The following is a 16,327-nucleotide window of genomic DNA, read 5'->3' as shown; positions in this document are numbered from 1 at the left end:
TTTTTTTTGTTACCAGACAAAATAACCTGTGTCAGCTTTATTTTCCCCCACAGCTGTCCCTGGCTGCTGGAGATGGCATTTTGCCCCGTTGGATGGCCTTCGAGCGACAGACTAGCAGTCTGGCTGGCCTTGCTTTGGCTGAGGAATGTGGGATAGTCCACTTGAAAGTTTCTGTCACTGGCAAGAAATGCACTGCTCACTTTTATCTGCACATCTTAAACGTAACGGTCACCAACAAGGACCCAGTATGGTAAGAGGGCAGGAAATCAATAGACTCTGACTGTGTGACAGGTGCTTCATATTTACAAGGGGATGTCAGTGTTTTACAGTTTATTGCGCTGCCACCAAGTGGCCAAAATCTGGCAGTTAGATTTATAGTTTACGGTTAAGCGAGATCCAATCACAAGTAGTCACTGGAGATGCATTTCTGCTGCACGATAACGCTTGGTGTGAACTGCTGTATTTATATCTGGCCACTTGTGATTGGATCACCCAGGATGGATTGTTAATGCCAAGTGTGCCAACCCTCTTGGTTCTCATTGAAACTGCAATCGTGAACAATGAATACTTTATGTGATATGATGTTAAGGGGAAGTGCACAGGACATCATTAACATGCACTGCTTAAACAAAACATGTTACATTACTTTCAAACATGACTTTTAGTTAAAAAAAAAAAAAAAAAGAAGCACAATCCTAAAACAAATTCTGGAGCAAGAGACTGAAGTAAGATCAGCTATCTGTGAGTTTCAACCACAAAGTCATTGATAGAGTCTCCGGTAGTATTTCAGGTATCTTAGTAACCACTACTGACTTGTAACTGGATCTCCAGTAACATATCAGCGTGGAGCGAGCTGTTAATGACTGCTTTGAGGATCAGGTTCTGTCCAGCTACAAACATACACTGTTTGCTGGCGGTGCTTCGCTGTACTTACACAGTCTGGAGGAATTTTTTTGCCCCTTTTAACCTGACAAATGTTTTCCCGGACAATAGACACATTTTGGGACTACTGGTTGCACTCTTTGTTGAGCAATGCCAATTTTTCACTGCAGTGTAAAAACAAAGAAGGACAGAGACTTACCTGATGATGGAGGCTGGACAGAAAGAAACAGCTAATTTCAGCCTAAACATTTTTCATAACCGCATCATTGATGCAGCTGTCTACTGTGCGATGCAGATGGTTAAAGGGGTATTTTTGTGTGCATTTTTGTGGACTTCCATGCACTTAAGTTGATGCTTACAATAATTTTTTTTTACTAAATTAACATTCAATGACACTTTGGATATCTAGTGAGATTCATAACTACATTTCTTTCTTTTTTTTCAGAAGAACAGCAGCGCTTTACCTTCCAACATAGAAAAAGATGCAAGTGAAACCGGGGTCTTTTACCTGGATTTGAGTCCCACAGTAACAGGCCATGGATGACCTCCGAGTCAAGCACCCAGATCCATTTAACCAAAATGGCATCATGTCACTTAAAACCCTGGACTTTTACCTGCAACTATTGCTGCTGCTCTACAATGTGATACACAACCAAAGTCTGCGCCAACATTGTCTCATAAGGACAGAAGTTGGCGGGTTTCCCAACTTCACGGCCGAGGCAGGATCCTCTTTCTTTTTTAGGCTCCCCACTCCTACAAACCAAGGACACGTGAAGCAGTACCAGGTGAGCTGAGCTTTACATGAAGACGGAGAAACTGAAATTATTGAGCAGATCTGTCGGCACATTAGTAAAGAAACACTCGCAGTAATTGAATTCTAACTACTAACATCAGCTTTACTTTCCCCCACAGCTGTCCCTGGCTGCTGGAGATGGCATTTTGCCCCGTTGGATGGCCTTCGAGCGACAGACTAGCAGTCTGGCTGGCCTTGCTTTGGCTGAGGAATGTGGGATATTTCACTTGAAAGTGTCTGTCACTGGCAAGAAATGCACTGCTCACTTTTATCTGCACATCTTAAACGTAACGGTCACCAACAAGGACCCAGTATGGTAAGAGGGCAGGAAATCAGTAGACCCTGACTGCGTGACCGGTGCCCCATGTTTGAAGACGGAGGAATAAAAATGAAACTGTCTGCTGGCACATCTGACAGCAACTTTACAAGGGGATGTCAGTGTTTTACAGTTTATTGCGCTGCCACCAAGTGGCCAGAATGTGGCAGTTAGATTTATAGTTTCATCTGGACATTGTAGATTTCAGAAAATGTCACTCAGGCAGGAGTAAATAGAGCATTTGTTTCCAGCTGCAGATTTGGTGCACGTAGGAGTATTTATAGCAATAGGACTTTGTAGGATCGACACTTAATGTAGAACCATGTCACCCAGTACAACAGTGGGGTTCCCGGATGTGTTTTTAATAGTTTTTGGGAAACAATGAAGCTCTATGTCAAAAAGGATAAGTTGTTTTTGGCCTTTTAATGTGATTTACTGAGGAAATGAAAGAAAATGATGTTGCTTTGTGTCTCTAATAGGGACACTTTGTCCTGCTCTGAAGGGGAGACGACCATCTGGGCGAACCTTCTTCTTCAAGTGAACCCCGTGACTCTTGATGCCAGCCATCGTATCCGTTTGGTCAGCACCATGGCCGACTACCTGCACCTGCTGCTCAGCTTCGTCTCCCTCTTTACGCAAAGAAAATCCCTCCTACTGAGAGAAAAGCTCAGGGTTTGTGGGCAAGGCAGGCTTGCTGAGAAACAAGATGCCATTGGAGATGTTGCTGAGCTTCTGTGGCCCGTCGGTTGTCTAGAAGAGGAGCGACAGATTGATTTAGCTGAAGTATTGAAGCACAGTATGAAGGCAGGAAGTTTGGCAAATTTACTAGGAGCTCCCATTGTGGGATGGAGGGTGCTATGTGCAGCCGGTGAGGTGCAGCACAAAGTTAAGAGACACTTGCAAATGCAGAAATCTACACCTACTCCTGACATGGTCGTTCCACCTCCAACTCAGGTTCAACAGAGTATGAAACTTTCCCACATACACGCACTTCCTCTAAAACTGGAGCCAAATTACATTCAAAACATACCTTCAGCTTCCCTTTACACTGTAGAACAGACGGATCTCTACCCGTATAGCACCGGGACCAAGCGACAAGCGTTTTCTGACGGTCATCTCAAATGGCTATCGGTTCACAATTCCCAGCAGCAGACTAAGCGAACTGGGCGGCCTGCCTCAGAAACAAAACCTCCTCTTGAAGTGACTGGTTGCATTGAAGAAGTTACATTTTGGACCACAGAGTTATCTCCATCACCCTTTCTGCCTGAACATTTGCCAACGGTCGGACACTCGGGTCACACCGCGTCCGACATCGACAGCTGTTACACCAAAGTTCTCTCAACGCTGCGCCCATCATGTCGACCACACAGTAATTACCCTTCACCGCCACCGACCCCGGCCTCTCACGGGGTCACTTCCACGCTGACACGCGAGGCCGTCGACGGGGACTCGCTCGCCATTTGTCTGACCTCACGACGTCGCCAGAAGGAAAACCCCGTCTGGAGTGAATCGTTAACAGCCAGCCACACTGACTCAGAGAGGCACTCCGCGCTGAGCTCATGGGGTACGTCTGCTGCCCCTGACTTTAATATGACTGTATGGGATTGTTCTTGGTGCTTAGTCATTCAGATCATATGTTATAATGACTTGACCTTGTTTGAAAGAACAGCTGAATGAATGGATGAATGAAAGGAACATATACGTCATATACGTATATGTTCCTTTCATTCATCCGTTGAGCTCCATCCTGTAGTCAGGGGAAGATGATAGGCATGAAAAACAAATGACTGTTAAGAGTTGTGAGTTATGTTGAGGATCATATGCAGAAATACAGAACATAGAATTATGAGTCCAGTAAATGTAAACAGACGATTTATTAAAACCTTTATTAACTGACTTTTTTTGGCCTCTTTGGTGCAACAAGACACCGACACTCACATTTTAAGTCGCTATAGCACACTGTGAATTGTTACTTTGTTCTATTTTAATTACTGTCATTGAGTTAATGGAAAATCCAAACAGTAATTGAAGAAAATTACTATAAAGTTAAATCTAGGAAATAACATTAACCAGCCAATTTCCTAAATTATAAAGGTTTATCTTGTTTAATTTGTTATTGAACACTATTTTAGGCTACCTAAACGAGCTGTTGGGTAGCCATCTTGGTTCAGGATATGAACTGGAAGTCTATCTGTTTTTTCATTTTACTGTAATACTGCGGCTCATCTTCCATTTAGTGCTCAGCAGTTGTTGTTTTTTATGAAAACGGCTGCCTCCGACTAGAAATCATACTGATGAGAGCAGCGAGAGTGATAAAAAATTGAATTGTTCCAAAAAGTTTGTGAGTTGAGTGTTAAGCGTGAGGTTTGTCACCATGATCAACCCATTTCACAAGCACCCAATCAATTGTTTATGTAAAAACTGACCGTAGAAACTTAAACCTTGGCGGTTGACTACGATGAAAACTTGTCTTTTTTTGTTGGTGGGAAACCAATTAAGTGCATCTCCTCTCTCGTAGGTCACTCTGTCGACAATCAAGAGCCTACTAAAGACCACAACTCTGCAACTGAGATTCATAATGACGTCCTTCTACCGAGCTCCGCATCAAAGACAATACAGTCACTGCCGTCATCGAACAAGATACCATCCACTCAGCTGTTTTCAGATGTGTCACCGTCCTTAATGTGGGAGCAGTTATCAGGAACTCAGCGGTCTGATGCAATCCAACGTCTGTCCGCAGCTCCATCTGGAATGAGTCGGGATGTGATGTCTCAGCTAAATGTAACTAATCAGGACGTGTCATCGGCAGCATTAATGGGTCAGCTGAAAGTGTCTGGACAAACTGACCTGGAGGCGTCACTTTCACCGACCTTCCTGAACGGTCTGGAGCCCTCCGTGACAACACTTACACCAGCTTTACCCTCAAAGCTTGCCGTCTTTAGCGGACAGCATGAGACACTTGATGTCACAAATTCAGTTTTTACTGTACAGTCTCTTCAAGTATCATCATTTATGATACAACGACAGCAAACATTTTCCACAACTTCATTTCCTGACATCATTGCTTCTTCTTTGCAGCAGAAGCTTGAAGGCCTGAACTCAAGCACTGAAGTATGTTTGAATCAAAATGGACAAACACAGACTTCTAATTTAGAAATTGAATCAGTTTCAATATTACCAACACATCTGTCTTGGGCTTTGTCAATAAACCCTTGTTCATCAAACCCTCCTCAAATCGTTTCAGGCCCAACAATGTTCAAAGAACTATCTGTTACTGAAAAACTACCTTTCAAATCCAGCAGTGGGAATTCACAAGTGAAGCCATCACTGGAACAAAGTCTTATCCAGACACAGCAGCTCCAGATGTTTTCCCACATATCCTCAGTCGCTAAAAAGACAACATGTTTAGATATGACACTCCTGACTGTGATTCCCCCAGTCCTAAAAACTGGTGTGACTGAACCACTGTCTGTATTCTGGACTACCACGGCAGTGTTCGAGGGACATTGTGATCCAACTGCTCCCTCTACTGTTCAGAAACCACACGGTGCATCCTCCAGTCAACAAATCCTCAGTCTGGAGCCTTCTTTCCCGCTATGTGGCATATCTGTGGCACAGTCTGTAAGTGGTTGTGCTCCACTGATAAAAAGTACTACAATGGAGCATGCTCTGAACTTTTTGACCAGGTTTTCACATGACAACAAGTATCCAACTGATTTTAATACTTCTGTGACGTTTGATCCAAGCAGACAGTTTTTTTCAGCCGAGACTCTGGTGGAATCTCTTTCATCACGCAACACCAACCTCCCCTCAGGACATGTTTTAGAAGAACATACTCCTCGAAAACCTACTCAGTTGGTGTCGACAGAGAACCTGCAGACTCGCATGTCAACCTCATTGCCAACATCATTACAGGCTGAAGGCCTTTCCTCATATCGAAGACAGAGCTCAGTCCAGCCACCACGGCCATCAGCTTCCATCTCTAGTAAGTACCAGTCGTCTGTGCCATTGAGCAAGGCGCTTTGATCTCTGTGGCGGCAGTTGAAGTGGTTGAGCTAGAGTGGCAGCAGTAAACTTTACCTTTGTCACCTATTGGAATTAATATATAGTTAGGCTGACACACACCTGCGAAGTGCGTGAGCCTTTTATTCCGATAGCTTGATTTTAAGAAAATGCAAACATGTTCAGGCTTATATTACAGAGAAAAGTATCAAATTGTCGCATTTGAGAAGCAGGAAGCAGCAAATGTTTGTCGTTTTTGCTGTAAGAAATTACTAAACGGATGACTGGATTATCAAAATAGTTGCAGTTCTGTTATATACTTTTTTTGGTTCGATTATCCAATAGAGCTTTAAAAAAAGTACTAACAAAATAGAAACCTTTTAAAATATTGCTTTATAGCGCTAATAATGGTCTAAATCTCCACAAGGCACCTTTAATATGATTTCTGTATTGGATCCATTACATTTATCAAATTTGTATTGTTTATTTACAGACATGTTTATTCAAAATGTCTACGCAATCATTTTTCTGTACATTCCAGGTTCCCTGAATCTCCCACCCAAAGTGCTACAGTCTATTCCAACACTTACAGCCACAGTCGGCTTCCCCTTCCACTTCTCAGTCCCACCTAAAACCTTTGTGAATCCAGAGGACGGCGAGGCGCCCGCTCTGTCCCTGGAGATGCAGCTGATTGAAGGCCCTCCCGTCAGCGTGGGCACCTGGTTGGCTCTGGACGGTTTGGAGCTTCATGGTGTCCCTCTGGAATTGGACCTGCAGTTTGCTCCTCAGGATCTCCTCCTGGTGGCCTGGGACACTCGGGGCCTGAGCACCAGACTACCGCTGACCCTGGATCTGCACCAAAGCCCTCTCGACCCTTGCCACGTTTTCACCCTGACAGCCCGACGCAGCCTCTACTCCATCCTCCGTCACCGCCACAGGGTAGAGCTGCTGTTGAGAAAACTCTCCAGCTTCTTCAACAGCTCCATCAGCCACCATCTCGCCGTTGTTTCCATGACGCCCGGCTCCACCGTGGTGTCTTGGTACAACTACAGCCTGTGTGAAACGGGCCAGACTAGAACAACACAGTGCCACGTTGACCAAGTGCGCAGCATGTGGTCGGCAATGAGCTCTGCAGGTGGATCAGTCAACCCAGCTTTCAGAGAAGCAATGCTTCCCGAGTTCACCATCACCAAAGTTGGATCAGTGAGATTCAGACGTGACTGTTACCCCACACCCAGCAGCTCTACCCCTGCTCTCCACACTCCTCTGAATCCAGATGTAGGCACCAATACTTCCCTCAGTCCCGCCTCTCCCTCCCGTGTCTCTACATCTCCAGCTGGCGCTGCCATGGACTCGTATCAGTGGATGGCCGGCATGTTGACGGCCCTCCTCGTTGTCTGTCTTCTCATCCTGATCGTCCTCCTCGTTGCCGCAGTCCTCTACTTCTGCAGAGGTCACGGAAGGTCAAGAACAGTTGCCATTTGGCCCGCAGGCCGGGTGCTCTCGGTTCGAAGCAGAGATTTGACGGCCATAAGACCGAGGCGGCCGCCACGACTCCAACCTGAGCTACCTCCGCCACCGCTGAGACTGTGGATCAGCCTGTCGCATGATGACGACTGGAAACCTCCAGCAGATTATAAACGGGAAAGAAAAACTCTTGACAAGACACTGCAGCCACGTCCTCTGCAGTGACTTTTCAAGAGCATAAACGAGGAAACAAACTTGATTTGTGATGCGGAACAACCAAACCTCATAAGCACAGTCCCTCTGAAGTAAACGGGGTTCATTCAGGAATAGTAAACACTGTTCTTCTAGTTTTATGAACAAGCTATTCTTACTTTGAATGATCTTACAATAACTACTATTTTACCACTCAATAGCTGTCTGCTACTGTCAATAAAATTAAAAAAAAAAAATTACACTTCTAAAGGTGGGTAAATGGAGGCACGGTGCTGAAAATAATCCAAATAAATACATCATAATGAAATTATGACAAAAATGAATCGTGAAAAATGTCAAATAATACATTTTTAAACCTCAAATCAAAGCAGTGATATGATTGGCTGCAGCTTTGGTCTGAATGTACAGCGAGCCAATCACATGACTGCCTCTTCTGCTGCTGCTGAAATGAATATTTGCTGCGACAAATTATATTGTACATATTTTGGATAATTTCACAATTTCATGAATATATATTTGGTATAATATGTATAATTCATATGTTCACTTGTTTCATAATGTCATATCTCACTGAAAACTCTGTTGATAATAAGTTTATGACACGATATCAGAATTCACAATTTCTTTACATAAAGCCAACAGCAATGTTCTCTAATGACAGTGTTTATTGTGTTACACAATATGTGAACAGCATATCTACAAAATCATGGGTAAAAAAAAAATTATAAATTCCTTGTTAAGAGTTCACCGTGTACTTTGCTTCATGTCCTCCTTGTGGGAGTATCAGGTGAGACCCGAGTCTGAAAAACACTGTGGTCCACAATCTCATTCTGGTAAAAGGTGACGTAATGGATCTGTGAAAACATCATCTGGTGGCCTTCCCGTTCTCATGAACATCCATCCTGTAAAACAGGTCAAAATGTCAAGTTTTAGCTGGGATACAAAAAAATATACGTATTTTACCAGCTTGTATGTGTTCTTCTGTGTGAAGCAATCAGGATACATTAATTGTAGGTTGAGTATTTACACCCATAAAGAGACGGACAATACATTTTTTCCATTCCTCACCCATTCTCTTCTTTTAAGGACTGGTACAGCTCGAACTTGTTGTCCACAGAGCTCACTCTTCCAACAAACTCCTGATGCTTCCTGGAGTTGGCTGCAGTGATCCGGTTGGTCCACATGGTGAGGAGCGAGACAGGACCTGCAGAGACAAGACGACAGAATAAAACAGAGTAAAATACACTGAACGCATTCTGTTTATAAAAAAAGGCTTCAGAAGGCATTTTCAGACTGATTCAAGTATTTTGTCTTGGCTGCTTTAGACAGTAGTGTTATTTATAATGAGTTATATTTACATACTGCTGGGAAGTACTAACAAAATATTTGTCAAATTCATGTCCTTAATGAATAATAGCAAGTCTTAAGATGTGCCCTGGTTTTCCTTTCATACATGTTATATATTAAAAAAAAAAAGAAAAAGTCATTGATTCTGTGAACAGTAAAAAAGTTTCATGCTCAGAGGTGACAGCAATTCAGAAACGTTTAATCACTGATGTCCATCTTTGCTACAAAATAACAAAAACAAAACACAGAGTGGGCAACAAGCCAACAGGTGAAGTCTGTCCTCATCTGGTTTGTCAATGATTTCTCCGATTTTCTTATTTCTACTCTGAACAGAGACGAGATGATGCACCTTTCGCTTTCTCTGGAGGCTGAACCTCCTCTGTGCTCAGGCGAGGCTTCTTGTTGAGCGGCTCCGGTGAGTCCGGCGAATCCTTGATCACCTCCGACTCCTGATCTTCTTTGTCCAGCAGACCCTTTAGTCTTCAGGACAGAGTGGCAGGAGGAAACACAAGATCACTTCTGTCAGTAAACTGAAGTAAGACCATCTTTTCTTTCCGTGTTGTAACCACGTGAAAGCTGAAATATTCGATTCTCTGTAATGGCAGAAATCGGGACATGACGGCAGGAACTTTTCCTAACACTTCTGATAATTATCACATAAACAAACTACAGACACAACAGACCTTTCCGACTCCTGCCAACTTTTGTCTTCAGTCTCCTTGCTGCCATTTTTCTCTGTCCTGTCCTCCCTGTCCTCTCTCTTCCTCCCCCTCTTCTTTCTCTCCTCCTCCTCTGGAGGTTTGCTGCGGCAGGCGACGATGCAGTCCAGAACTCGCTGGTGTCGGTCGGTGGCTCCGGCGTGAGTTTTTACTAAAGTTTCCAGCTCGTTCCACATTATTCGGTACTGCTCATCCCTGGAGACAACGGAGATGCAGGGGAACATTAGAAACTCTGCTGTTTACTTTCTGAAATTCTGTCGTTGATGCTCATTTCCGCTGGTAAGCACGGGATGGGGTATGTTTTTAGAAAAAGCTCTCGGATCTGAAGAAATACCTCTTGGGGCCTTTGCCTCTGGATCCCACTGTGGAAATGGGGAGTGGGTCGTTCTTCCTCTCCATGTCTACCAGGTTGTAGACGGTCTTCTGGCAGGTTAGAACGTCCTCCTCAGTCAGAGTCTCTTTGACTATCAGGTTCGCCAGAGGAACCACCTAATGGAGGGAAACAAGAACACACAGACACAGAAATGTGAAGCTGAATAATGTCGAACGCGGTGGAAACTTCACTTGTGGGACTAAAATCTTTAGAGGAAATAAAAATGAGAAATAATCCATTTGAGCTACGCTATCTCTGGATGGTACTCACCGCCTGCATGTTGAAGATGGTGGTTTGGGAAATGATCATTGGCCAGTATCGGGTGTGACGTTCCAGCTGAGCTTTGGCCCTCTCAGCTGGTAGCTTCCCTGAAGGATCATGGGAAGATTCTGAAACAGGAGTCAGACGATTCTCCCTCATAAATTCACCAAAATCCTGTGGAGACAAATAAAAAAAAATTAAGTTACAATCAGAATAATGATTGCTGCTTATTTCCTCACAGCTGATGTGATTTGAACGCACTGTGATCCGGTAGTCCGTCACTCGTCCTCCGCAGCCCTCGCTGATGGAGGGCGGGTCCTCTAACGTGGAGCGGTTGCTGTTGAGGACATGCAGGAAGATCTCACCTCCGTGGCTGCTGAGCATGTGGCTGATGACCTTTGAACCCAACTTCCTCGGCTGCTCCAGCAGCACCGATCGACCTGTTGTTAGTCGATGAGAGAGGTAATCAATTAACTACTCAAACGCTTGGTCTGCATATCAATATAGAGCATTAAAATACTCAAGTTATACAGTAAAATCCAACTTCTAACAAATGTTTGATGTCTAAATGTCATTCAGTATGACAGTAAAAACAGAAGAAAGACTGGACTGGATAAATTAGGAAACAAACAGATTTTTTTTTTTAAAGTTTATCCTGCTCACCGTTCAGGAGAAAGTTTGTCAAACATGACGAGGGACGACTGTTGACGTCTGTGGGGGAGATGCGATAGGCACCAGTGCAGTAATGCAGCTCTGAGGTGGGGGGGAAAAAACCCCAAACACAAATAGAATAATGTTAACTACAAATCAGGCATTTTTAACTGCAGCCGTGTCAGACAGTTTGTGATACTACTTGAGTAATGCCTCCTTCATGGATGTGTAGTGCAATACAAACCGTCTTCTCTTAAATTACAACAACTTCAAAACATGACACCTGGAGGAGGTTTTTGGTCACAAAATATATAATGAGATATTTAACGTATGAAGAAAAAAAAACACTCACCTACCATGGCATCGGGCTAATCTTTAAATATGTAACACCAAAAGTTGGAACTATTTCCTCTACCCGGTGTTTAAAAGTCGAAAACCTTTCTAAATTAAATAAAAGAAGTGGAGCCAACTGTGCCCACCTATGCTGTTGCTTCGTGGCGTGCACCATTTCAGTGTAACCGTCTCTTTGAGCCCATTTTCTCGAGTGCTGGTGCCAGCCATATGCAAATCTCCTGCACAACACAAACACAACATATGAATTGTTAATTGTTGACGATACATTTATGAATTTCAAATAACCAGCATACATGAAATCATCACGGATGTTTATATGTTATAATGTAAACAACGAAAGCTTCTCTGAGCCCAATTCAACATTTTGGTTAATAAGAGTTAATATTCTAAAACTACCGTTGTTATGCAGATGTTTTTGGAGTTCTTAACAACCAATAAAACAGAAACCTAAACCGTCATTTTGATTATGAACATGAGTACCCACCACTTTTAAAGAACTCCAGGTGAGCGTCTCTGTGATGCAGGAGCTCCACGTCATAATTGGCTGATGTGTTGGCATGCTGCTCTTCCTGTCCATCCGCAGAGACAATAACAGACATCAATCAGCTTGAAGTCAGATCGTAAAAATGTGCAAACACCCACATACACGCATGTAGGCACAAACACACATTAACACTGCTGATTTCATGTTCCAAAGGGTAAATGACAATGGACAAAGTAAAAGGAAAATGTTGGCTTGCTCTGGGCCTCAAGAATGTTTTCTCCTCTTTACATCAGAGACTAGTGTTTCATGTAAATGTGCTTTAACTCTCACAGTACAGAGCTTCTACCGAGTCTGAGAAAATACAGCTTTTTAAACAAATATGTTTGACCTCAAGCCTGAAAAAGGGGCCTGGCACCCACTGCTCTGAATGTGACAACCTTGCACACTTAAAGTGGCAGTACGGGAATAACGAGGTGGAGTCAATCACACATTTAAGGGATGGTCATGTTTAAAAACTAGTTATCAAGACAGCACAATGGACCACAGCGAGACACTAAATGGAGGGTGTTTGTCATGGGAAGACAAGGAATTAAAGGGGAAGACAGAGACCAGGGGGTAGTTTGGATAACTTTAAAAGGTGTACACACCTAACAGACACTGACAGTATTTAATAATTCAGAGGAGGCAACGCTGGTCGCAGATGTTCTGACATAAAAACTGTTGAATGTAATGCATGCAGTGTTTATTTTATTGTTTGCGTAAATATAATCTCTCTAAACAATCCCAGCAGATATTATCACAGCAATTTAAATTCTGTTAAAACCATATGTTAATTCAATGTAGTTATTAGATTATATTTGGAAAAAAAAAAAAAAAAGCCAATTCCTGCTGTGCAAGTTTGAAAAACTTTTAGTCCAAACTGCATTCTCTGCGTGTCCCCATGAGACCAGCGTTGCCTGTTCTTTACTTGAGCCTCGCCACCCAAATCAATTTATGATAACTGTTGAGCAACAGCGGAGCTGGAAACATACACACTACATGGTGTAAAAGTAAACTCTGCCCCTTCCTCAGTTTGATGTGTGTGTGATCAGAGTACTAACCTGTTCGCAAACATTTAATGTGGGCTAGCAAAACAGAAAATACAGCATGAAACCAGCAGCAGGTTCACAGTCATATCAACATGCAGATGAGATCAACAAAAAGATGGAGAGTTGAATGAGGTATTTTAGTGGAGGAAGGGCTCACGCTTAAAGATTAAGCAAGCAAAAGGAAATGAGAACGTAACATAAAAGTAAGCAATCAATAAAATTTAAAAAAAAATAAAATAAAAGCGTGAGCGGTGCACTGCATTCTGAGCATGACAAAACTTTTATACTAGCAGCAGGAAAAAAACAAACATGTAAAAGTTTATGTGGGTTAACATTTTGGCAAGCGATGTGCAAGACCTGACAAAAAGCAGGAGGAAGACGTTCTTTACCTTCATGGGGATGTTTGTTATGGTGGTGGAGGCCAGGTCAAAGTGCTGCTGGACCAAAATGTTGAGTTTGGTGGCAAGGTGCCTCCCAGCACGAACGCTGTGAACCTCACTGGTGAGCAGAGGAGAGACCTGAGACAGGAATAGAGGGACACGGTGAGGAATAACAGCCAGGACAGGATTTTGATTAAACGGATGTCCGGGCTCCTCACCCACCTCTTTCTTGGGTCGGTCGGACACCAGCGTGTCCTCGCCCTGTGGGTAGATGTGAATCAGGACCAGCTCACACTGCTGGATGACCATCAGCCTAAAATCCACAACAATAAAATAAAAGAATGTCACATGTTATTGATCGAAACAGAATTTAAGCCCAGTTTAACGTCAGATAATTGATTTGAAAAAGTCAGTGGGACATTTCTTTGCGTGTCATCTTTTACTGACCGGTCTGAGCTTCCTGCCAGCTTGTTTTGTTCTAAAATGGTTTCCTGGATGCAGTCTTCCAACATGCGCACATGAGTATCACTGTACGAGGAAACACAAAAAGGCCCGTGTTAAATAATGTCCTTTAAATGAGGGCACACACACACACAAGTAGAGTGAGGGCACACGGCTGCACACAGCCACATGTTTATGTACCTTCGATGAAAAAAAGAGAATTTTACACTTTATGTAATTTTGTATGAAATTCTGCTGTTCTTCTCTGCTTCCTATCCCCGTGAGCTCTGAAACTGTGTCTCAATCTTTAAAACTCCAATAGGGAGGAGAGTGTAATTATTGTCCTACATTAGCTTACAGGCGTAACCCAAATTGTACAATGCTTCCAGTGCAATCTGATTTGCTGTGACACTGTAAGACACTGATTCAACTCCAGCGTGACGTGTTTCGTCATTTTTCTAATCTTCTCCATAAACGAGTGCAGTGAACAAAAGATTCAAACAAGAATCTGTAACATTTGGTCGATGTCAACTGTGGTCATTGACGGCGTTTACCTTTTCGCATTGGTTAAACAGATAATTCGGCCCCTATTGGCAACTCTCTCCGCTGTGTCCATCAGAGCGGTGCGTCTCTCGTGCTGCAACTCTGTGATTTTGCACAACGACTCCACCGCAGCAACCAGGCCGTGCAAGATGCTGCAACACTCTGGGTCCTCGCGCGGGTTTGGTGGGCCAACAGCTGCCAGAGCTGACATGAGCTGCAATGAGAAAGAGAACAATACTTAATTAAATAAACAAGTCAAATTCTGAAGCAGACTTCTGCAAAAACGTGGCCACAGTTGCTGCGTTTCTCCAGAATGTGACAAACGGAAATGAGCTGGTTTATAGAGTTTACCTCATGAGTGCTCTGGTCTTCTCGCCGCCAGCTATTCAATATGTGGAACTCCGAATCACTCACAAGGTAATTCACCTGGAAAACAAAGACGATGTCACAGGTCAACAACTTCTAGTCTTTTTTTTTTTTTTTTTTACATCACTTCACTGAAACCAGCGGTGGAAAAACAGCTTGAGCGGAAGCATTTCATCCCGAGTTTAAAAATATTAAAATCAAAATTGAAGAAGGCTAACCAGTTTGTCCTTTGGATAAATATCGTAGAGGATCCGGCAGTACTCCATGGAGCACTCCACAGCACAGGTCCACAGGGACTTGGACACGGGGGCCAAAGGGATGACCCCTTGAGCTCGGCTCTTTGTCAGCACGTCACACTCCACTTGCTGACGGCTGGACTCTGCCATGTAGGGACAGTGGTCCACTACAAACACCGTCTTGTGTGCCACTGAGAACATCCTCATTTTTTAAGTCTATAGTGAGCGCCGATCTGTAAAAAAAAATAGTAGAAAAGTGGTGCGACGTTAAACTCCGGGTACATTCTTCTTCTTCTTCTGTTTTCAGTTGCTGTTTCTTGTAAACTGAAATCTTCTGTTCCTCCGTCATAATCAGGGATGTAGCAGAGCGTTAACACACTATAATTATTATAATTATTCACATTTCCCCGTGTTCTTCTCAGGGAATATATAGTTTGTCAGGATTTGGGCCAACATTTAAATTTTTGTGAAACTATACAAGCGATCCAAAACTATGATATTTATAACTGTAATAAGTTTGGATATATTTTCCAAATGTTTTAGAAAACTTTACAGTTACATTTGTCAAAAAATGATTTGAAATTTGCATTTTTATTTTTTTTACTTTAAAACGTGAAATAAGAGCATCTAAATCTAAAAAAAAAAAAAGTCGGGAAAAGGCTGCAAAAAAGGGGTTAAATAATATGCATACAAGATAAATATGACAACATAAATCCTGTGTGTGTGTACGACACGTGATTTTATAAACAGATCTTAAGTGTATTGTATTAAAGACGTGTGACAGGTGTCACCTTCAGGTTCGGTCAATTTTCCCACTTCCGTTTTACAACTGCAGCGATAACCGATCGGCAAGCAAGAATCATCATTTGACGTGTTTTCTGGTGGTCGATGCACATGAATGACCACGTTTCATGTTGTTCAGTAAATCTTAACTCACCTGGAGAGAAAAAAAAAAACAAAAAAAACGTGTCAGTCGGGAAATAATATGAAGAGCTTTAAAAAAAAAAAAAAAAAAAAAACCGGACGACGCCCAAAAGTTCTGGTTGTTAAACTTTCTCTGGTGAGCGTCCTAATCGGTCTCAGGTCATCTTCCTCACCACTAACTCCGGGTCGTCAGTGAGCACGACCTCCTAAAAGGAGCATGTCACCACCGACCACCGCGTAAGCTCGTTAGCCGACACTAGCCGGAACCGTTTATCCGCTGATTCACCTTTTATCTTCGGCGGTGGAGACGTTTACGCATGGTGGCGTTTGCGTAACGCTCGGCTGAATGTCTTCTATTCAACTCGCGTCCGAAACGATCGTTAAACTAACTATTTACACACACTCGGAAAGGCAGGCACAAACAATACATTTCTAGCCGCCGCAAGCTAGCGGGTTTGTTATTGGCGGAAATGTGTCCAAACGCGGT

The 16,327-nt window shown here is 43.1% G+C and overlaps 2 protein-coding genes across 5 annotated transcripts in view; one reads left to right on the top strand and one right to left on the bottom strand.

Moving 5' to 3' along the window:
• Window positions 1-8,327, top strand: part of LOC138202592 (uncharacterized) — a 20,473-nt gene extending 12,146 nt beyond the window's left edge. Inside the window, exons 2-7 of the mRNA XM_069156753.1 lie at window positions 54-250; window positions 1,328-1,667; window positions 1,795-1,991; window positions 2,471-3,555; window positions 4,510-5,976; window positions 6,535-8,327. Coding sequence (XP_069012854.1) covers window positions 1,419-1,667; window positions 1,795-1,991; window positions 2,471-3,555; window positions 4,510-5,976; window positions 6,535-7,685 — 4,149 coding nt within the window. The 5' untranslated portion in view covers window positions 54-250; window positions 1,328-1,418 and the 3' untranslated portion in view covers window positions 7,686-8,327. The remainder of the gene's footprint in view (window positions 1-53; window positions 251-1,327; window positions 1,668-1,794; window positions 1,992-2,470; window positions 3,556-4,509; window positions 5,977-6,534) is intronic.
• Window positions 8,321-16,327, bottom strand: ints13 (integrator complex subunit 13). 4 transcript variants are annotated; one of them, XM_069156754.1, is made up of 19 exons: window positions 16,127-16,327; window positions 15,708-15,853; window positions 14,899-15,149; window positions 14,666-14,740; window positions 14,326-14,528; window positions 13,778-13,858; window positions 13,553-13,643; window positions 13,340-13,468; window positions 12,963-12,986; window positions 11,863-11,947; window positions 11,504-11,596; window positions 11,037-11,126; window positions 10,635-10,813; window positions 10,383-10,547; window positions 10,074-10,228; window positions 9,704-9,934; window positions 9,370-9,500; window positions 8,742-8,877; window positions 8,321-8,575 (listed from the first exon to the last, which is right to left on the bottom strand). In XM_069156754.1, the coding sequence occupies exons 3-19, from the start codon at window positions 15,121-15,123 to the stop codon at window positions 8,539-8,541; spliced, it is 2,130 nt and encodes a 709-aa protein (XP_069012855.1). In that variant the 5' UTR covers window positions 15,124-15,149; window positions 15,708-15,853; window positions 16,127-16,327; the 3' UTR covers window positions 8,321-8,538. The 4 variants fall into 4 exon arrangements, with proteins under 4 accessions (XP_069012855.1, XP_069012856.1, XP_069012858.1 ...); XM_069156755.1 differs by lacking the exon at window positions 15,708-15,853 and having other exon boundaries at window positions 15,854-16,327; XM_069156757.1 differs by lacking the exon at window positions 15,708-15,853.

Source organism: Embiotoca jacksoni, unplaced genomic scaffold (genome assembly GCF_022577435.1).
Source record: "Embiotoca jacksoni isolate LCO1_2020_lvr unplaced genomic scaffold, fEmbJac1.0.p SCAF_21, whole genome shotgun sequence".
Lineage (NCBI taxonomy): Eukaryota > Metazoa > Chordata > Actinopteri > Embiotocidae > Embiotoca > Embiotoca jacksoni.
The sequence above is the reverse complement of the archived record's forward strand: the minus strand, read 5'-3'. Positions and strand labels throughout refer to the sequence as shown.

Coding starts and splice junctions, on each gene's coding strand:
- ints13 (XM_069156755.1), bottom strand. CDS start 15,123: ATGAGGATGTTCTCAGTGGCACACAAGACGGTGTTTGTAGTGGACCAC. Junction 13,469..13,552: donor CCGACCGACCCAAGAAAGAG/GTGGGTGAGGAG, acceptor TTCCTGTCTCAG/GTCTCTCCTCTGCTCACCAG. Junction 8,576..8,741: donor TCCTTAAAAGAAGAGAATGG/GTGAGGAATGGA, acceptor CCTGTTTTACAG/GATGGATGTTCATGAGAACG.